Source organism: Manis pentadactyla, chromosome 11, assembly GCF_030020395.1.
Source record: "Manis pentadactyla isolate mManPen7 chromosome 11, mManPen7.hap1, whole genome shotgun sequence".
NCBI classification, from domain to species: domain Eukaryota; kingdom Metazoa; phylum Chordata; class Mammalia; order Pholidota; family Manidae; genus Manis; species Manis pentadactyla.
This window is the reverse complement of record NC_080029.1, coordinates 33,892,233-33,914,203: the sequence shown is the minus strand read 5'-3', so window position 1 is coordinate 33,914,203 and position 21,971 is coordinate 33,892,233. Positions and strand designations below refer to the sequence as shown.

Here is a 21,971-nt window from a genome sequence, read left to right as displayed (position 1 = left end):
TTTTTCTTACAGTTAATGATTTTTATGTACCATCTAAAAAGGTTTACCTACTCCAAGATTATAAAGGTTTTATCCTGTTTTCTTCTAAAAGCTATCTTGTATTAGCTTTTAGGTCTATGATCTATAATAATTTAATCTTTGTTTTACTGTGAGGTAAGGGTGGGAGTGGGTTTTTTTTATTTTGTTTATATAATCACATATGGATATCTGGTTATTCTAGCATCATTTCTTGAAAAAGACTATCCTTTCTCCCATTAAATCATCTTGGCACCTTTGTTAAAATTGACCTGACCAAATATGTAGTGGGGTGGGGGAGGAGATTATTTCTGACCTTTACTCTTTGTTTATGCTAATATCACCTTGTTTTGATGACTGCAGCTTGATTTGAAGTCTTGAAAAACAGTCATAAAAAGGAATGAAGTGCTCATAACAGTACAACATGAATGAGCCTTGAAAACATAAGAGAGAAGCTAGTCACAAAAGACCATATATTGTATGATTCTATGATAGGGAATGTCCCAAATAAGCCAATCGTTAGAGACCTGTAGATTACTAGTTGCCTACGTAGGGCTGGGGGTTGGGAAAAAAATGGGGAGTGGCAGCTAGTGGGTATAAGGGTTTTTTGGGAATGAGGAGGTGATGAAAATGTTCTAAAATCAATTGCATTGATCACACAACTTTGTGACTAAAAATTATTTAATTGTACATCTGTAAGTGGTTGAATTTGTATTATTCACCATTAAATGGGTGAATTGTAAATAAATTACATCTCAAGAAAGTTGTTACCCAAAACAAAACAAAAAACCCAGCAGGTTTTTCTGTAGAGATTGAAAAGATGATTTAAAAATGTATATGGAAATTAAAAGGAGTAAGCAAAACACTTAAGAGAACTAAGTTGGAGGATTTTTGCCTTTGTTAATGTTCTTTATTGTTTGTTTTATATTTAACTTACTTCTCTTATTTGTATTCTCTCCTATACTTTGGCTTTAATTTGCACTTGCTCTAGTTTCTGAAGAAAACTTAGATGATTTTTAAACCTTCTTTTCTAATATGAAATTACAGGTTTCCCTCTAAGCAGTTACTTACTTGCATTCTACAAATTTTGAGGTTATATTTTTCATTAGCATTTTGTTAGAAATATGTCCTTATTTACCATTTTCTTATTTGACCCATGGGGTGTTTAGAAGTATGTAATTTCCACTTACTTGGAGATTTTTAAATATTGATTTATAATTCCATTGTGGTCAGAGAATATAGTCTGTAAGAGATAAGTCTTTCTAAATTTGTTGAGCCTTATTTTAGAGCCCAACATCTGTTCTATCTTGGTGCATATTCCATGCACACCAGCAGTTGTTGTTGGGTAGATTGTCATTTTATTCCACTTACATTTTGTCTCCTTTGGTATTTCCAATCGTGCTTTATCACTCACACAATAGAAGTGCTGAGTAAAATAAACCCTCAGTTTTAACTCTGAAATTGTGCTAGCTAGGAAGGTGATGGTGTTCCTCACTGGATGCAAAATGTAAATAACCAGTCATCTGACTGTACTCCAGATCTCTGAATCTGTTAGAATGCAGGCTTGAGGCTAGTAAACTGATATGGTCAATCTTGCCTATAGGCTAAGTTTTTTCAGTGTCAGAATTTTTTAGCATAAATATAGTCATGAATTGTAATCTGAAAATGTAAGAGGGAATTAAAACAAAGTACCAATTAAATGATGTAAGCCACTTTGTCAAAAGACTACATAATGCCTTAAATTTGATGAACTAAACTAGGTGACTAGGTTATTCATGTGAATCTACATGAGATGTGGGACTTAACATTTGCATTTCAACTCTACCATAAAATTTAAATTTGTTTTGAGTTCTGGAATTTTCTTTGAATCTTGAGCTTTGAGTAGACACAAGTTTTAGCAAGAATGTCACAGTGTGTTCAGTTTTAATTGTGTAGTAGAGTCCCTGCTAGGGAACAAAGGATTCTGTGTACCATAGCCAGATAGACAACATTCCAGAATGAAAAGTAGAGAGCCACACAGGAAACTGCCTCCAGACAAGCCAGAGGTATAATGTTTTTAATGTTTTCCTCCTGATACAGAAGTTCAACCATTTGAATGATATAAATTGTTTTGTATTGTGGATCCAATGTAGATAAATGTGAGACTTTTATATCTGAGCCATTTTGACCTGATTTTAATTAGTTCTCTTCACTGATGAGTGATTTTCACTTTCCTAAACACATGTGCCTGATAACCAGAGGGTCTGGTTAAGTTTTGCACATAGCCTTGCCACCTGCTTGTCTACATGAAAGAGCGGTTTCTCTTATGCGGTAGTTTCAAGTAGCCTGCTCTGTGTCATTTCCCAAACTCTTCTTAGGGTTTTTTGTTTGTTTGTTTTTACCTCCTTTGTGTATTGAAAATGGAGAAACAATTCAAAGTATTAAACTGAGTATTTCCCAAAAAAACATAGACTGAAATCTTGGGTTGACCAGCAATGTCTTCATAGAAAGAGATACACATTCTCTTGATCTGTTTTTTCCTCCTGATGTTTACATTGCCTCACTCAATTGCAAATACAGAGGACAAGGGCTCTTTATAAGTAAACAGATGGTACTGTGCGTCCTGCTACCCTTGCTCCAGCCAGAAAAGTTTACTCTATGTCACAGAAGATGTTCTTATTAGGAAGAGATTATGATGCCCTAAAATGTTTGAAAAAACAAACATCTGTAGGGAATCAAAATAAATTTGAAGCCTCTGTTCTTATGATTGAGATAGTTATGGGTTGTTCTCCTCAGTTCTTGTCTGTGCTGCAACAAAGAACTGAAAGGCAGAGACACAGTAATGAAGCAGAGCAAAAAGTTTTACTTGAATACACTCCAAGGGCAGAGGGGGCCGGAGTAAGGGAGACAGACACCGAACTTTTAGGGGTGGGACTCTATCACCACTTAGCTGGGAGGCACTTCTTTGATGGACAGGGTGAGGCCATTTGATTGACAGCTCTAGTAATACACCCACTCCTCTGGGTGCACATGTCTTCCCAAAATGTACACAGAAAAGCTCATGGGGAAAAGGGCAAAACCGCAGTTTTATTTTAATGACATTATGATGTGGTGTGGTTTGGGCTGTTCTTAGTTTTATTAAATTACACCAGCATTGAGACCTGGTTGGCCTGGTCCCAATAGGCAAGAAGTTAACCTCTCTGCAAAGTCTTTGTTGTATTCATGTGGGACCCCCTACCTGGGCAGTTTGGGCAGTTTTTTTCTTGAACCTTATCCCCATTTCCCCAGATGTTTATGTCTATCTTTCTGAGATTCCTAGAAAACAAGACAGAAATATATGAAGACCTAAATAGCTGTATAAACAGGTTATATTAAGTCCCAAATGATTCCATGAGAGTCCTGAAGATGCCAGAGCAAAAGAAGTCACCATGGCCCTGAAATTCAGGTTGGGGAGGAGCTCCTGGGGTTGAGTATTTTCAGGGACCAAGGGAGAGCAGTGTAAGATCATTTCTTGTTCTTTGGCCATCTCTAACTCATTGTATATTTTGGTAAGGAATTACTCAAAGTTTTTATCTTCTCTTTACAGCCTGAAGAGTTGAGAGAAATCATTGAGAAGACTAGAGAAATGGAACAGAACAATGGCCACTACTTTGACACAGCAATTGTGAATTCAGATCTTGATAAAGCCTATCAGGAGTTGCTTAGGTTAATTAACAAACTTGATACTGAACCTCAGTGGGTGCCATCCACTTGGCTGAGGTGAAGGAAATACCCATTCCATGGTGCAGTTGGACTTGCTCTGGCAAATAGCCAATAGGAAGGTAGTCCTGATACTTCAGCAAGACTGAGGATGAGGTGGCAAGCCGTATATGCTGTAGACCTGTTCTTAGATCTCAAACTAGTGAGAAGAAAAATCCCCACTGGCAACTTGTGCATAGCAGTCATTATTCTCTGTACATGACTTGAGGGGTTGTAGCCTCATTTGGGGATTCTAAATGGAAGCTTCAACAGAGCAGTTCCATTTTATCCACATAAAAACATTTTAATTCTGTTTTCCTCTAAGTCTTTTCTGCCTGGTCATTGTTTCCATGAAAAATATTTGTATATATACAACAGGCCGTGTCTTAACATAATTATAAATATTGATGTTATTTAACAGTTAAATGACTTCATGGGAATTTAGTGGCAGGCGGAGATGACTACTGTACACTGGGGAAGACAGTATTTGTTTAGCAGACTGATTTAGTCATCAGAAATACTTTCCTGAAAAAAGAATGGTGCCACTTTGGTTTGTAGCTACACTGTTAGGCTTGAATTCATTTGTGTGTCTTTTAATTCTTAAAAACATTCCGTTAGAAGCATCAGTTTTTAAGCTCAAACTCTGTGGATTAGACTTCATTATACACTCAGCAGATTCTGACCTAGTTGAACATATACAACATATGCTAATCTTTTTACAGATTGAATGATTTTCTGAAATTTTTTTCTTAAATTGTCCCAACAGATTTGATAACCTTGCTTTCTTTCTCTGATCTGCATAGTACAATAGAACATTTGTTACATTTTTGTGAATGGCAGATGCTCATATAAACTGTGTTGACTTTAAAAAATTTCTTCCTCATGATGCAAATAGTTTTTATATACATGAGACAAGATATAGCACATTGGACAGGTTTTGCATTTTTATATATGAGCACAGTATAATTTGATGACTGTGCTGTATATAGGTAACAAACTGGAATTCTGTGACTATAGCTGCTGTACAGTATACTAATATTTAATAGACTGATAAATGGTCATTGACAACATTTGTTCAGCATTGGAATAAAAATTATATATTTCCAAGGGAAATAGTATGACAGAGCTAACTTTGAGATCAGAAGGAAAGGATGACCTGAAAGTCATTTGAACATTTTAGAAAAAGAACATAGGAGGGAGAAAGTTAAGCATATAAAACAGGTTTTTATCCTAACAAGGTCTGCCTCTTAGGGACCGGAATGCAACAGTTTGCTAAATGATAAATGTTTAAGCTAATGGGATTTTTGTACTGTCTCTATAGCTGTTGCTTTAAAATTCAGCTTCTGTAATTGGCATGGCAAGTTAATTTGTAGTCTTTTCAAGCCTTTAGTAATGATGTGATGTGTGACAAAACCTCAAATGTGAATGTCTTGATTTTTTTTTAGGATGATTTTAGCTACAGCATTTCCTGTTCCCAAAGCTAAACACTGGATAACACTAACTTGTCAATTTAACATAAGCAGTTGTTTTTAATGAGTAGTTTGTCTCAGTGTCATGTGTATATTTGATTATTTTTTTATGCTACATAATTTTATTTGAACAAATGTAGATACTTTATATGTTGCCTTTTTCTGTTCAGATTTGCATGGCTTCAAATTTGGTTTGTGGAGTGTCTTCTGTGGGAATACTTCCAAGATAATTTACCTTAAGAAGAAAGTAATACTCCTGGGTTAAGGGAAGGAAGGACATTAATATACACTCTGGCCTATGGCAAGAAAATGCAAACATCACACTGAATTTCAGCATTGAAAACCAAGGACTATAAACACTTAAACATCTCAGTTTTCCAATTTACTTTCTCCTCAGGAATGAGTCTGTGGTAGACAGTGGAGTTTTGTGAACTGGTTATCAAAACTGACAAGTTTTCGACCTTAAGCTCTACAACGTTGGCAGTTTGAGTTAAGTTAGGGGGAGAGCTCGGATAGTGTCAAGTGGCTATTGGGCCCGTTCCTGAGTTAGCCCACAGACTGCAGGGCCATGTGCTGTCAAGGCTCAGACATGTCTTAAAGCAGCCAATCTCCTACCAAGGCACATGCCATGCCATAGTATACTTTTAGGAAGTCCAAGGTGACAAAATATATTCTGGGGCTCAGTTAAGTCCTATAGTTCTCTCTCCTTCCCCATCAACAGTGGTAAGGGTACAGAAATGCTTCTGCCCCAAATTTTCCTCAAGCCTAGTAATACAGATGTGCTGATAATCAACACAGTCCCTAAACAAAGTGAAAACTGAGTTGTTGCTGACTTCCTTAAAAGAAAATGAAAAAAAAAAAACCTTGTCAAGCTGCTCTGGCCAATTTCATTTTCTGTTCCTCCGTGGTTCTGACTGGAGACCCCGGAGTGGGGGAAGTCTTACCCATGTACAAGAACAATACCAGTAGCTAATGAAATGCACATTAGTTCAAGAAAATAGCTTCCTTTACTAAATTTTCTTAAGTCAGAACAAACGGAAAGGAGAAGAGTATTTAGACTAATCCAGATTTGCTTCATATGAAAATCTAATGTCTGGATTTTTTTTTTCCTTTTTTTACAGCCTAAGGAATAAGTATTGATGAGGACTGATCTCAATGTATTTTGTGAATGTGTGTGGAAAATATAAACCAGGGATTTAGCATTAATAAAGGTAACCTGTCTGACATCTGTTAATCCTTTGTACTTTTATCCTGTATCTGCACTATTTTTTGAGATGTCATACTGCACACTGTATTGTAAAAATGAAAAGTAAAATTCTATTTCAAATTTTTAAAAAGCCACCCAGTCTTTTTTCTTGTTGTGTTAATTCATATTCTCGCCATTAAAGGTCTCAACACATCTAGCAACCACTACCCTGTCTTCAAATTTTTGCCAGGGAAAAGTCCATTGGAACCCCTGGGTAACACACAAAATGCCTTTTAATTTATTCTTCACAGCGGGAGAGTGCCCTCTATTGGCACAGTATGTTTCCTTTAAAAAAAAAACCTATTAAAGATAGCTTAAGGTTGTGAATGTGAATGTTTTCTGTAGAAGGTAGTAATACTTGGACAAATTCTGCTTATATACAGCCAAGGATTTGAGGACACTGAGGATAGGATGTGAGCTGTCGACAAATATATTTCATTTCTCCCCTTTTTGTGTATCACTCTAAATCTCCAAAAGGAGGCAAATCATGTATCAACAAAAGTGTCATACATGTACATGTACCTGCTGCCCCAGTCCAGTTTTCTAGTCATATTGGTGCTCTATCCTCTTCCTCCATGGATCACATCACCCAACTCCACAACAGATTATCTGTCCACTCTTTTCTCCTGATTTCTTTTTAACGATATGCTAAAACATAAAATCTGCATTTTTGTAGGGAGTGTAGCCAAGGTCAGTAAGTACCAGAGCTTTAAGAAGCCACAGGAGAAATCCAGTATTTCTCTGGGTCAGTGCCTTAAGGTAAACACTGAACTTACCTAAATGAAAAGCCATGAGATAATAAAGCTTCCCACTACCTTCAAAACTAATTTTTGTCTTCTAGAAAAGCAGTACAGACTAAAGAACAAAGGCTCTGAAATCAAGATACACTTGGCCTGCATTACACCTGTGCTATTTGTCCTGACAAAGCCTCAGTTTCCTCATCTGCAAAATGGAGATAGAGTATTTATACTTCCCCCAGAGTTGGGAGGATTAAATGTTTAGCAGTTAAATGTTAACCTATCTTCAAGACTTATGAACTCAGTTGTTGGTTTTATAATCATTATTGTATTACACTGAATCTGAGATTTTACTCTGTGAGCAACAGGATTTCCTAAAAATCAGCTCCTTCAGGACAGGCCCTATTTCTTACCTTTATCCTAAGTTTTAAATAGAGGGGAAGCAAAAAGGACAGAAATTAAGGTATAAAAACTCTGAAGGTAGACTGCCTGGACTTAAATCAGATTCACTGCTTTCTAGCTTTTGGACCTAGGATCAACTGCTCAAGCTCCTGTGCTTCAAAATTTTCTTCCCTGAAATGTGGGATTAAAATAGCATGGTTATTGTGGTCTAATGGGTGTTGTGATAAGGAGAACAGCACACAGCACATAACTAAGATCTATTTTATAGCAGGTGTTAAACATTCACAAAATTTAGTACATTAAAAAGCGTAGGCTGTAATATCAATTGATTTAAAGATAATACTAATAAGGTTAGTGCCACAGTTTCACTGAAACCTTCCATGAAAAATGCATCGAACTGGATGCAAGAGAGCATGACTAACCATAGATGGCTTATACCAAATCAGTTACAGAAAACCAGTCACCTCCTGATAGGGCCACTCAAATGCCTCTGGAAGACAGCAAGTTATTACTGCTTATCAAATAGTAAAAAGTTACGTAATTACTTACTCCCAAATAGGAGTTAGTATTTTTCCTAGATTAGGAAATAAAGTTATCAATAAACCCTCTTAACTCACTGGCAATCATACATATATATGTTAGTACCCCAAAATTCAATCATCTCAGTAAGCTTATTAGTAAAATACTGATACATAAAGAGGGGAAAAGGAGGCTGTCCACATCCCTTATATCCTCAAAGAAAAAGCTCTTTCTGGATGACAATCCCATGTGCTAATCTGAGCATAACAACATTGTTATTCTTAGCAGTAAATTAATAAAGGAGCAACTCATTTTTATATGATTTTACTCTTTTTATACTAGTTACATTTAAATTGGCAGAACTGTTCCTGTTACAGGACAAAGACCTGGCATGCAAGGAAAATAAGAGGAGTTTTTCATAAAGGCTGAGAAGTACCACAGTTACACAAGGATGGCTGCAGCCATTAGCGCCGAGGTGTGCAAGTGGGTAGGAACACAGTGCTCCAGCAGTAGCTGGCCTACATTTGTTAGCCTGAGACTGCTGTTCTTTCTTTCCTCAAGGGAGTTCCTAATATGTTTGGTAAGCACATCACCTGTAACAGATGTAAATGGAGGATGGGTGACACCTGCAGAATGAATTCTACAAGTGCCTGGGCAGGATCTACATGTTGCATCTGTGATCAATGGTTGCTGAATTATGATTCTGCAAAGGTAGTCCCATAAATGGACATCCAGGGGAATTTTACATCCAGTGGAATTCTTAGGCCAAAAAATAAATAGGCACACATACCAAACCTATACACCATGAATTAAAACGGTGCCATGTTAGGGCTTCTGTAAGAACCAGAGCAAGAAAGATTATTCAAACAAAAGATCCTCATCCTTCTCTTCAGCCAGAAGGTTGGCAGGCTCCATCACCTCTCCAGCTGCCCTCCGCTGCTCCAAGTCCTTCTCAGATTTTTCCTTGAGAATCTTCTTCTTCTCCTGTATTTTCTTTAACCTGTAAAATAAGGGAGGGAGTTTTCTGAACACTCTTTCACTAAGTAGATTTGATTTCTAGTTTTGTAACAAGGATAACAAACACGCTAGAATAACTTTACTTTCATTAATCTTAAATTTCAGTAATTTATAGCCCATTTTGAAAAACAAGATTTGAGGTGGAATACATACATGTTTTAAGCTAGTAACTGATTTCAAAAGCCCCTATCCCTGGGTGAATAAACTTTGAAATCTATCCGAACAGTGTAACAGCTTTTGAACATTCAGACATTTGGTAAGATTTTGGATCATTCTATTTGGATCACCACAATCCTGAACATCAGTGGAAGTCAGAAACTAAGTAACTTTTTGTAACTGAGATTATAAATCATACTCAAGATACCTCAAGAGATTATAAATCATACTCAAGATCCAAGACAGCCACGCCTTCACGTATCCCCTGCTCTCTGAAGCTGGCATACTGACACCTGTGCACTGCCTATTCAGTATTGTCCCTACTAGCTCTAAATGTTCATAACCAATTCATGTACATGCATCATTTTTAATGTTTTGTGCTAATTCTCTAGTGGTATGATTTATACGGTTGTGTAATGTCCCCGAGTACTCTCTACTTTCTCCATGAGTACATATTTGTTGGTGACTGATTAATTCCAGTTTCTCTTTACGTGGGAGACATCTACATCACTGTTTCACTTTAGAGAAAAAGTCCATTAATAGTTTCTCTGAAAGGCTTAAGTTTTTGGAGATGCCATCCATGTTTGAGGTATGTGTAAAAAATCTGGCATAGATCTGTCTCCACAGCCTCTGACAATATTATTTCTTATTTATCAGAATAAAATATAAGCTGTGCTAATTCTAAAGAACAAGCCAAGTCTCAGCATTTAAACCAAGCCTTTGGAATATGGAAAATAAAAAGTGATCAGTAACTGCCAATTCCAACAAACCTATAGAACTCTTCTCTCTCTCTCTCATCCAGCTCTGTGATGATATAAGCGAGGGTACGTTCAATCCGGGGAATGATAACTAGGGTTTAAAAATACATAGAAATGTAAGAACTTGAAGTCTTTTTTCAAATAGCCGGTGCTCATTTGTGTGTTACTTATTTTTATCCTAGTATAAAATTAATGCACCCTTAATGCAGAATACTTAGGGAAAAAAATACAAAAATAAAATGTATAATCCAACCACCCTAAAGTAACTTGTAAATATTTCATTATAAGCCCTTCTAGTGTCTTCTATGGACAGATAACAATGGACCATGATATATATACAACACTGAATATACAGAATTTCAACATATAACAATGAACCACTGATATTTTAAATATAATAGCTATCCATAGTTAAAAAGTAGAGCATCAAGCAGAGAATTCAGTAAGTTAGGTACTGTGCCAGTCATAGGTTCTACTTTACATAGAATTTGCCTGTTCTGCTTCTAGAATGTGAACTCCTTGACAGTTGCAAATATTTTGTTTTGCTTGCAATTCCATTATGTTTTGCTTGCAGTTCTGTACACAAGGCCCAGCATTAACAAGAAGTCAGGAGATATGTTTTGACTTTTTAAAAATGAGGTAACTTCCTCCTGAACACTAATAAAGCCCAGCAAAATATCCTTGCTGTGCAAATTTTGCTCCTTTATTACCTCAAAATTGATTAAATGTTTCTTTAATGAAAACTGAGTTTGCTGAGCAAGAAGTATTATATCAACACTAAGTAGTCATAGTTTTAGGATAATAAAAGATAGAAAATAAATGCATCAAATACAAAAATTCATTTTTAGAAATCAAGAACAGTACAAGAACAGGACATACGGCCCAAGAGAGAGGGGTTTAAAGTTAAATATTTAATGTGTTCAAAAGATTTATCACTCAATCAGTGGTAAGAACTAAAGAAAACACTAAGGCTCTTGAAAAAGTGAGTTTCACCATTTATTTATGAATAATGAGAAATGAATAAAACATTCCATAATTTTTAAGTCACAACTCTCCTATATAACTTGCCCCAAATCGTACACATACCTGTCTATCAAAGCACTTAACACCTTACTGCTGGCTCACTGCCCTTCCATTGCAGAGGCAATGTCTTATTCACCTGCAATCAGTGCCTGTCTCCTAGCAGCTGAGTAACAAGTATGGCGGTACAGACAGCAGGTGAGCAAAGAGCCTCACAGCAGCTTAACTCACCATGTTCAATGGCATTTACACGCCTGTTGGTTATCTTAATAGCTTCATCCAAGGTAACGAAAGAAGTCTAAAATAAGAGGACAGATCAATAATGTTAAGTACAAAATTTTCCCAATCATGAGACTGCACCTGGCTTCTTCAGGCTGCACATGTAGAGAATATTTGGAAACCAAGAAACCAAGACTACTTTATAACAAGCTTATAAAAAGAAAAAAATAGAAAATTCCAAAAAGGTAACATTACTTCCATGCTATTATAGTTTATTTCAGACTCACCTAAGTTACAAAAATGGCAAGAGGAAAGAATCATGCACTAATAACCTAGCTATACAGTAACTGGCCACAACAGAAAAGAATATGGTTTTCATGAATAAACCATGTTCTATTTGCATTTAAATCCAGTATTGACTCTTCTCACCTAGCAGAGTGAAACAATACCACCACACAAACATATTAGCATAAAAAAAGTAGGCACAATGGTACAGAAGTTACCATTTCAGAAATCAAAAAACATCATCACACAGGTTCATGGAAACAGTTTAAAGCAGTTAAGTGCAGGCTACTCTGATTCAAAATCTGAAACATCCGCACTCGTCTACTAGAAAGTCAAACTGCAGCTCTTCTGCTACTGACCTGCAGTGAAGCTAGTTCCACCAGTAGTTCCACTGCTTTGGCATAATTCCTCTTTAATTTAGCCAACTGTTCCCCACCTCTGGCTAAACCGGTTAGTTCATAACCTAAAAGAACCAGTCAGACAGCATTTGTATTGAGAGAATAAATAGTCTTCCTATAAAATTATCAAGAAGAAGGTAAGTCAAAATAATACCGAACATGGAAAAACAAATTAGCCCTTGTTAAATGTTAACAAGAAGTGCCCATCTCACTCCCCAAAACACAATGAAGTTTTCCACAAAGATATGATTCTAGATATAATTATGGGAGAAGCTTTTAACCAGTCTTCACCTCACCAGATTGCTGGATTAGCCAATGTGCCCCATTCCCTTTGCAGATCATACTGCCTGATGCCCCCAATGCAGGGACACTCTTGTTAAACAGATGACTCTTTAGAAAGTGCTACTTCTTTATTTGAGCTCTACTGAGCATTCTTATCTGGCACCAATGAAAGAAGAGTGCCAAAGAAAGAATATTGTTGTTCCTATGAAAAAAAGTTGATTACTTTAGACTCAGTGAAGATGTGTTACTACCCAGAAATGCTGTGAAATTAGGAAAAGCTAAGACAATTATAAAAAAATGGAAGTGGGCTATAAAAATCTAGGGAGATTTAACATTCAAATTGCATCACAATGTCTAAGATCTTATTTTAAAGAGACCCAGATTTAAAATGACAATGTATTATGGGTGTGGTTTATTCAGAAAGACAACACAGAAGTCTAATCAATGGATTCATAGTGAAAGAAAAGGCCATGGGGCCCTTTATATACTTATGTATTTCCAGGTTGAAATAAAATATTTTAAGATATGTCCAATGTCTTATGACTCTCTGCCATAACAGTTGATTAACTTATGAACCGTTGTCCCAACTCTAACAAATAAAAAGTCTTCTAACACTGGAACCACTGAATTTTAAGGTCTATCTAGAACCATTTTCCAGAGAAAGGTTCATTTAAAGAAAAATCAGGAGAACTCATTGACACACTAACATAAACAGTCTCACACTTACTGTCAGTTCCTTCATGATAATGTTCAAATACTGGCAAAGTAACACCTGTTAAACATAGAAACATATATGGATTTACAAACATGTCCTTGAAGTACCATTTCTTAAACACTGTTTTCTGTGTTTCTTTTTCAGCAAATACTCAAAAGCCAAGAGATTGTCTGGAACTGTCACTGGTTTCAGTTAGTGAACTTAGGAACCCACCTTCTTAATTGCTCATTCCTATTCAAGGGTCACATTTTCCTGAGTAATAAGGGATCTGGTTGTTACAACATTTTTTCCTTTCAGGTGTGAGGTACACTTAATATGTAAAAAAACTGCACATATTTAATGTATACACTTTGATGAGTTTAGACATATGCATAATAGACCCATGATACCATTACCACAATCAAGGTAATCAACATACCCATCACCCACCAAAGATTTGTGTCCCTTTTGCTTTGCATGTGTGTGCCAAGAACACAACACGACAGCTACCTTCCTAATAAGTTTGTAAGTGCACATTATTGTTAACCACAGGCAATACAGATCTCTAGAATGTATTCATCTTGCACAGTTGTAACTTTAACCCACTGAACAACTCTCCATTTCCCCCACACCCATCCTCTAGCAACCACCAGTTACAATGGTTTTAACATATAAAGTCAATCAACTTGTTCTAAGTAGAAAATATAACTGGGCCATCAAGATCTTGCTGTATAAACAGGTTAATTTTAAAAAGTCATCTTTTCTCTCCCAAGGGTTCTAAAGGGTTGAGAAGTTACCTGCTACGTTATCTTTCTTTGCTCGAATCTTCACTTGGGCTTTATTTACATTTTGGATAACTGTGGTGCTGCAGGAAAAGAAGAGGCCTTGATAGTTGAGCTTTTAGAGTGAGAAATAAACCTACAGGAACCCATCAGGTAATTTCAATAAGCATGAGATACCATAATTACATATGTTTTGATAATTGTCTTTTTCCAGAAAAAGAAAAATCACTGCTGCAAGAGGGGACCTCAGAGAGCAAAGAATGAACAATATTCAAACATTAGCCATAAGAAAAAAATAATGAATTTAAAGTATACAGATTACTTGAGTTTTCAATCAGGCGTGTGATGCACAGGGTGACTTTAAGGATCTTTATTCTGCTAACATAATTCAGAAAAAACCTTCCCTTCTTCCAAGTTTGCTATTCAAACCTGCTAGGTCTGGCTAAACAGGTAAATTCCTTTACCTTGGAACCTATCTAACTTCCATCTGGCTTTGTCTAACGCCCACTTGTTATTATCATAAAGTGTTTCTCCCAAAGCCACCCTAAAACATACTCACATCCCACTTAAATACTACTGATTCCTTCCCTCTACTGAAAAAGGCAATGCAGTTTGTGATCCTACCAACATTGGCAAAAATGAGTCTACTACTTCAAAAGGCCTTAAGCACCTCAGGCTATAAAACCTGTCCAACAGGCAATGCTTCTAGAACTTCCACCTCTGCCCCCAAATAGCCGTTTGATTTCAGGAAGGAATTGAACTTGAACTGAGAATAATAATGCTTGCCTAATTTACCTCACAAGCTTATCTGGAGAATCATATAACATATGTAAAATTGCCAAAACCTCTTTGTGAAGCAATAATTAAACCATTCTGTATGCTCTGTAAAGTACATGTTGATATGACAAAAGCCATTAATTCATGCCCTTTAAACAATGAATTCCACTCTCAAAAATTTATCCTAAGGAAATAATTCAGCAGAAACAAAAACATATATGCATGAAGATGCTGGTGACACCTTTTCTAATATTCCAAAAATCTGAAAATCAACCCAAAGGTCCACCATTAGAAGAAAAGGTTAATAAATTATGGTACATCTTGTGAAAGACTATGCAGCTACGTGAAAATAAGGAAAAATATTTATGATGCAATATCATCCGTTTATTATACAAATGAATGATAAAACACTAGGTATCCTTTGCTTGCAACTATGTAACAGGTGGTAATAAAGACAATGGCTTTAAGGTGATGGGATTAGAAGTGTTCTCCCTTATTATTACTGTATCATCTGTCTTTAATGCTTATATATTTAATTAAAAATGGCTTTGAAATGAAACTATGAGCATGAATGCACTTTGATTTTTCAAAACACCCCACTTAGCCTTCTTACCTGAAGTCCCCTGCTGTGAACTTGGCCTCAGCAAGTGAAAAGGCAGCCTCTCTCATCACTTTACCCATCAACATTTTAGTCTGGAAAAGCATAAATCAACAGCTGATTCAAGTATGTTTTTTTTTAATATGTAAAAAGCATGTCATAATCATATTCCTTTAATAGCCATCATACTGTATGCCAGATGTGCATGTAAACACTGCCTTGATAATGATAAAAGAAAATACAAATTTCCAATTTTGCCTAAACAATTTTGGTTATGGTCACTAACAATGTTGCAAAACAATGAGTTAAAGATGAGTCAGATGAAGGTTAAAAAAAAAAAAAAACCTAAGAAATAACAAAAGCAATTGCAGTAGAATATTGTCTTAATCTTTTTAGGTCTTTCCAAGAATTATATGTAAAACAAAAGCTATATAAAGGAAGAAACTAACAGATTTGACCAAATAAAAATTAATACCAGTTTTAAAAAGAGGTAATAAAAGGACTTGGAGAAAATATCTTGAACATTTTACACACTAACTAGAATATAGAACTTCTACAAAAATAAAAGAGAAAAAGTTCACCAAGAAATCAAATCACCAGAAAACATGAAAAAATGCTCAATTTCCCAAATAATCAAAGGTAGTGCAAAATAAAATGATGCCAATAGGTTGGCAATAAAAAAAATTAATACCAAGTTAAGGAGAATTTATGGTAACAAGTCCTCTCACTAATCATTTGGTAGGAATGTAAACTAGTATAACAATTTAGGGGACAATTTGGCAGGTATCTATCAGAAATATAAATTACTAACCCTCAAGATTCTAAATAATTTTCCAGAGAAATACTAAGATACATATAAATAAGAATTCAAGAGAACCCTCCCCAACAAAATGGTAAAACTACACATTCATCAATAGAGAAATGGTTAAATTTTATTGTCTGTGTGATGGAGTACCATGCAGCTATTATAAAGAATTCGAAGATCTATACGTGTTGATGTGGAAAGCTATCCATATTCTACCATGGGCTGGGGGGGACAGGGAGTGGGGCAGGAAATGTTAAAGACTCACACATACAGAAAATAGTTGCATATGTGTTACTAAAAAGATCCATGTGTGTGTCCATATGCCACCAAACATGGTACTCTGTATCTGCTACAAAAAAGAAAGAAAGAAAAGACTGAAAGGCTATAAACTAGTGTCACAAAGAATTCCTCTGGGGGATGAAAGGAGGTGAGCTGGGGTTGGGGGTGGGGGATTTGGGAAAGAACCTGCACTTCTTTTATATACTTCTATATTCGTGCATCATTTACCCAAAAAGCACTGAGTGAAAACACACAATGACCCATTCATATTGACCACAGACTGTTGGTCACCATAGGGAGTGGGAAGAAGGATGGGTGCAGAATTGAAGGGGATGAAGACGTACAAACTGCAAATTGTAAAGTGATTCATAGGAATGGAAATACAACATAGAGAATATAACCAATAATACTTTAGTATTTTGGTATGGTAATGGGGTAACTCAACTGTGACAAGCATTTATCAATGTATATAATTATCGAGTCACTATGTTGTATATCTGAAACCAATATAACATTGTATATCAACATTATTCCAATTTAAAAAAGACAATGTTAAAAAAAAAACCACTATGTTCTAGCCCTGTTCTAGACAGTCCCCATTCTCATGGAACTGACATTCTCAAGTGGGGTGGACAATCAAACAAGACAAATCTCTTCCACTAGGACATGCTATAATAAAATAAAATAAGGATACGTGCCAGAAGTAAATATGGTGGTCACTTCAGACTGGATTAGGGATGGCCTGTCTGAAGAGACCAGAACGGCCAAAGGAGCCAGTCACAAGAAGTTCTGGGGAAAGAGCATTTCAGGCAAAAGAAACAGCTAGGGTAAAGGCCCTAGAGGAAGATGTTAGGAAGAATGTTCCAAATAAGGTCAGAGTGGCAGGCAGGGACTGGGTCAGATCAAGGTGGGTTTTGCAGGCAAGAGTAAGGAGTCTGGATTTTATTAAATAAACTATCTGAAACTTGCTACATTTACATGGTCATTTTCACTTTTGAAAGAAAAAAAAAATTCACTGACTTAAAGAAAAAATACCCACAGCCATGCTAGACTTTCCTTAGGTATTTCTAAAATATACATTGTGCTAAGCAAAATTCTTTCTACCTCTATTATCTTCTTTAGAATCTGCCGAAATCGAAGAGTTAACGCATCAGATTTTTTCTTCAGGAGGTTTCGACCTGTCTGTGCTCCTTTTAAACGAGCCTTCATGATGGTCTGTGCCCTATATAAACAAAGTGAAAGATATTTATTCCCACTGTTTAAAAGAAATAAAAATACCTCACCAATACAATGCTGAAATTATGCTTTATTCTTTGATGTCATGAGTAAGAATATACAGCATTTGTGTGTGACAGGTTTAATTGGTGTTTCAATACTATAGATTTCCACCCTCAGTGTTTCATAAATGAGAAATTCATTAATTTAAAAAGAAACAATTCTTTAATATCTGAAGTTATTTGTTAAATCATAACAAAAATTTATATGGAGCCCTATTTTATGATGCCAAATTTAAATACTTATTTGATTTGTAAGTTAAAATAATACCTGTGCTTCCAATAAAGGAGTATTAAGGATTTTTAAAAATCCTTATCAAAATTTGAAATGCACTTACCTTCAGGACCAACAATTCCACCTTGAGGAATTTATCCTATAGATTTACTCCTGAATGTACACAAAAACATGCACAAGGTTAAGGATGAGTACTCCAGCCTTGTTTGTAATAGCAAAAGGGTGGAAACAAGTTCAGTGTTCCATAAATCATGGTTCATCATACAATGTAATGAAAGGCAACCATAACAGAAAGAGGAAGATAGATCTACATGTACTCCCTATATTGTATTGTCTGACCTATGCAAAGTAAGGGATAAATTTGCTTATATGGATACAGAGAACAGTTCTAGAAAGGATTCACAGAAACTAGTAACAGTTTTCTTTGGGAAATGGCACTGGGTGAAAAAAATACTCATCTTTTTACTACTATCCTTTTGTAGTGCTTGCATTTTATACCAGAACCATTTACTTTTTCTATTAAAAATGAGCATTAAAGTATTTTGATGCCATCATTCAAAACCCTGCTTCCAACACTTTATTAATTTGTAAGTGACTCTGGCTAATGAATGACATACATAAAGACTCCTGTGAAGTGACAAGCTACTGAAGTCTCCTTATCTCTTTATTTCAATCTTTTCCCATCAGAAACACCAATACCAAGGGCAAGAAAGCAACAGCAGAAACTAACATTTCCGTTCTTGTTACCCTATACCAGATAAAATTTAATAATGGGGGGAAAATGGGTAATAAGATTCAACAATAGACTGTACAGTGTAAATACTTAAAGTGATCTGTTTAAGGGGGTATTATTTCGTATGACTGGTACTATAAATAACTGCAAAATGGCATGTATTAATGGGCCTTTTGGGTAAATTCTTATACTGAAATCTTTTAACACAGGCAAAGGTTACTGACAATTCTATAACTGGAAGGGGCTGTACATATTATCTTGAAAGCTAGGAAAATGAGGCTCAGAAAAGTGACACAACTTTTCCACAGTCACTCAGTGAAGAAAAGAAAGCAGCAACTTGGTTTCTGACTCCAGTGACTTGCCCAAGGCTCAAACTAAGGCTCAGACCTAGATCCACTATACCCCATCCACTTCCCACACTGCCTCCCTTACAGATTACAAATAGCACCAGAGTCTTTGAAAAAACTAGCTGTTGGTGACCGACTTTGCACTGACTAGCCTCACTGGAGGTCTAATCAAGGGAAGCTAGTTCAGTTTCCAGCCTGAGCAGTAGTTCTCCACCCCAATGTGTACATTTAACATTCTGCATTGTTGACTCTAACCACCAGAATGTGGGATCAAAGAGATGGGTCAAATCTGTCAAATCCTAGTACTACAGATTCTGGCAAGGTTACAGTAAAAGGATGAGCTAGTTATAAAACTGAACTGACCATGCTTATTTTAATTTCCTCCTAGGTAATGAATGCTACCCTGTGAAATAGACAAATTTTAATTCTTGAGACTCCAGCAGAGTGACTTGCCAAAGGGTTTACAGCCAATCTGTAGTAGAACCTGGATTTGACTGACTTCTGTTTACTCCAAATTCTTCACGCCTCACCTGCTTCCACTCTGACCTTGTTTTGCTCTGAGGTGCCTAAGCGGGTGACAGCCCCATTTCACAGAATAACACTGAAAGGTGAAACGGTTTGAAACAGAAATCACTGGTGTATTTTCTGGCCTACCTCTTTAAAAAAACCTATTCTTTTACAAGTTTCAGAGCTGTGCAGCCCTACACAAAAATGTTTAACTTCCAGCTAGGATGACTTTGTTTCCAGCTGAATCAAAGACATCTGACTACATGACAAAGTACCTGCTGCTAAGCCTTGGGGGGGAAAATACTCAAGAGAAGCAGTTACTTCCTGCAGCTGATATCCTCTCAATCAGCAAGCTCTCAAATAGCAATTTTCACCTTCACAACTTACTACTCTTCTTGTCTAAGCCCACAGAAGTCTATTTTCACCTTTTAGTCTCAAAGTAAAAACAAAAAACTGTTAACATTCTACTATCAAAGAAAAATACAGCCGGGCAATAAAGTAGTAAAAACAGATTTTACTCATTACCCACTGACAGTAGGGGAAAGAATTGAGTTCTGTTCCTATTTGTATAGAGGTAATTGGACATTTTAAAGGCAGAAAAGAGGGAAGGGAGTGAGAGGAGACAAGCAGAGTCAGAGAAGTGAAAAATTACAAAGCGCTGGTTGGTGGAAAGGCCATTAGGCCAGCTGTGTCTGCTAGTGGCAATTATGGAAGTCAGGGTTCTGTCCTCCCACACAGACTGGGAGACAGAGGCCCTATTATCCCTGATGATTCTATTTCAAAGAAATTATTTTCAGGTCCTGTAAGACACTTCTGAGTTGTAGAAGAGATATATACATCTCAAAGGGAAAAGACAGGATTCATCATTGTCAGTCCTTTCTAGTAAATGCCCTAAGAGAGGTCAAGGGCCTATCTCCAGTGTTTGACAGAATGAACAGTAAATTCTTCTGGCAGTGGCGAGCTTTCTCAGGCAGGCATGTAATGGAGGCAGGGGTCATCTGGGGAACACAACTTAAGGCTGCTAAAAGCTATGCTACTTTGGTGGTCGCTCAGCGCAGAGGTGGACAGAGCGAGAGGCATCAGCGCTTTAAGTGTTGCCCCTTTCCTGGTCCCTGGGAGCACTTTGCCTTATTTATTTCACAGATGCTGCCTTTCTCCACGACTGATCTGCTTCCCCGTAGTATAAGCAGCTATTACAAAGTCAGTGTGTGGAGGTAAAAAAACAATAAAAACAAAATCCCTTTAATTTAATTAAGAGCTGTAGCCACCCAGGCAGAAACAGAAGTCTAGGTTTGGGTTTGAATATTAACTCTTTAAGTGGTCTCACATTCTCTGAGAAAAAAGGTCAGGATGAAGAAAAACCAACAGAACACTATAGGACCACAATCAAAAGATCTAAATGTCAGAGCTAAAACGACTTTCTGCTCCTCACTGAAAAAAAAAAAAAAAAGAGACGGCAATAACAATGATTTTTACTTTCCACACGCTGTTACTCACTTCTGAGAAAACTTCAGAATTTCTTTACAAAGTGGTCAAACCCCTGGGAGACTATGCTATTTCTCCTGCCAAAGAATTCAAGTCAAAAGAGAAAGGCAGCCCACATCAGAGCAGATTCCCAGGCATAGATTCATGCAGGGAACATGTTTTGTGAACTTTCTGTGGATTAATAATCAAGACACTCTCTTATCCTGGAGAGAGCTCACAATCCAGCGGGAAAAATATGTAAACAAATATCCACTTTACAATGGGATGGGTGCTATTAACAGAAATCTGAACAAGGTGCAATGGTTGAAGAGCAAACAGGAGTGCCTCAGAATCTTGGGTCATCTTCCCACCAGTGACATTTCATAGGATCCTGGAAAATAAGTAAGGGGATCCAAAATCGAATCTGACTCGACTCTAGGGCAATTCAATTCAACCACCAATTTGCTTTAAGACTCTTTCTATAAGCTTCTAATCACAGTAAACTTCCCTTCTCAAAGTGTTTATGAAACCTTAGCTTGTCCATCTCTCTGTTCAACCGTGAGCTCTGTTAGGGCAGGAGTGGCTACGATTCATAATTATATAAATCCACTGCCGGCCTCAATAAGGGAGTGTGCAATGAAGGCTCAATTAATGAGTAAAGTCAGCGGGCCTCCACAAAAACCGGCAGGCAGGGCGTCTGTTCCTGTGGGCTGGGATCGCTTGTCCAGTGTGGTTCACTTAGAGGAATGTGTGACAGGGCCGTCAGGGAGCCTCGCCCCGTAATCACGAAAAAGCCTCGGGAGAGCTCAGAAAACAAGGAACCTCGCGACTGGCCCAGGGTATGGAGGGTCGGGGCTCCGGGCTAGCGTTCCAGAACCTGAGTGCTGCTCGTCCCATTCTTTTACTTACATTCGCGACGGAAATATTTCAATTCGGTCCTTGCCCGACATTCTGACGATGACTTTTCTGTTCGGGTCTCCACCCGGGAAACCGTGGCTGCAACTGCCCCCGCCACAAGGACTTCCTCTACCAGACTCAGCTGATTGTACCACTTGACCCCATAGCGTTGCTAAGAGGCAGCCGGGATACTCTTTCACTTCCGCTTCCTGTTGGCGGGGGCCGGGGGTCGGTGGAAAAAGAAGGACGGGAAGCAGGCGATGCCCGGATGTTCGAGGTGCGTGCCCCACGGGGCCGCCGGTCAATTCCGGGTCGTCGCCCAGCCCCTCCCCCTCCAGC

The 21,971-nt window shown here is 37.2% G+C and overlaps 2 protein-coding genes across 4 annotated transcripts in view; one reads left to right on the top strand and one right to left on the bottom strand.

The window, feature by feature from the left end:
* The window catches only part of PALS1 (protein associated with LIN7 1, MAGUK p55 family member), a 109,148-nt gene extending 102,610 nt beyond the window's left edge, over nucleotides 1-6,538 (top strand). For all 3 annotated transcript variants that reach the window (XM_036906004.2, XM_036906003.2, XM_036906002.2), the window contains one exon: nucleotides 3,581-6,538. In XM_036906004.2, the coding sequence (XP_036761899.2) occupies nucleotides 3,581-3,757 (177 nt within the window). In that variant the 3' untranslated portion in view covers nucleotides 3,758-6,538. The remainder of the gene's footprint in view (nucleotides 1-3,580) is intronic.
* A 1,875-nt stretch (nucleotides 6,539-8,413) lies between these two features.
* On the bottom strand, nucleotides 8,414-21,922 carry ATP6V1D (ATPase H+ transporting V1 subunit D). The gene is made up of 9 exons (XM_036906008.2): nucleotides 21,645-21,922; nucleotides 17,280-17,397; nucleotides 15,107-15,186; nucleotides 13,732-13,799; nucleotides 12,968-13,012; nucleotides 11,920-12,023; nucleotides 11,288-11,354; nucleotides 10,049-10,127; nucleotides 8,414-9,105 (listed from the first exon to the last, which is right to left on the bottom strand). The coding sequence occupies exons 1-9, from the start codon at nucleotides 21,683-21,685 to the stop codon at nucleotides 8,964-8,966; spliced, it is 744 nt and encodes a 247-aa protein (XP_036761903.1). The 5' UTR covers nucleotides 21,686-21,922; the 3' UTR covers nucleotides 8,414-8,963.
* Between the last annotated feature and the right edge of the window lie 49 nt (nucleotides 21,923-21,971).

What these genes read in the sequence shown, in the direction of transcription:
- ATP6V1D (XM_036906008.2), bottom strand. Translation starts at nt 21,685, where the DNA reads ATGTCGGGCAAGGACCGAATTGAAATATTTCCGTCGCGAAT. An exon ending in TTCTAAAGAAGATAATAGAG is followed by an intron (nt 15,187 to 17,279) that starts GTAGAAAGAATT and finishes ATGCTTTTCCAG; the next exon opens with ACTAAAATGTTGATGGGTAA. An exon ending in TTCACAGCAGGGGACTTCAG is followed by an intron (nt 13,800 to 15,106) that starts GTAAGAAGGCTA and finishes CTTTTCCTGCAG; the next exon opens with CACCACAGTTATCCAAAATG.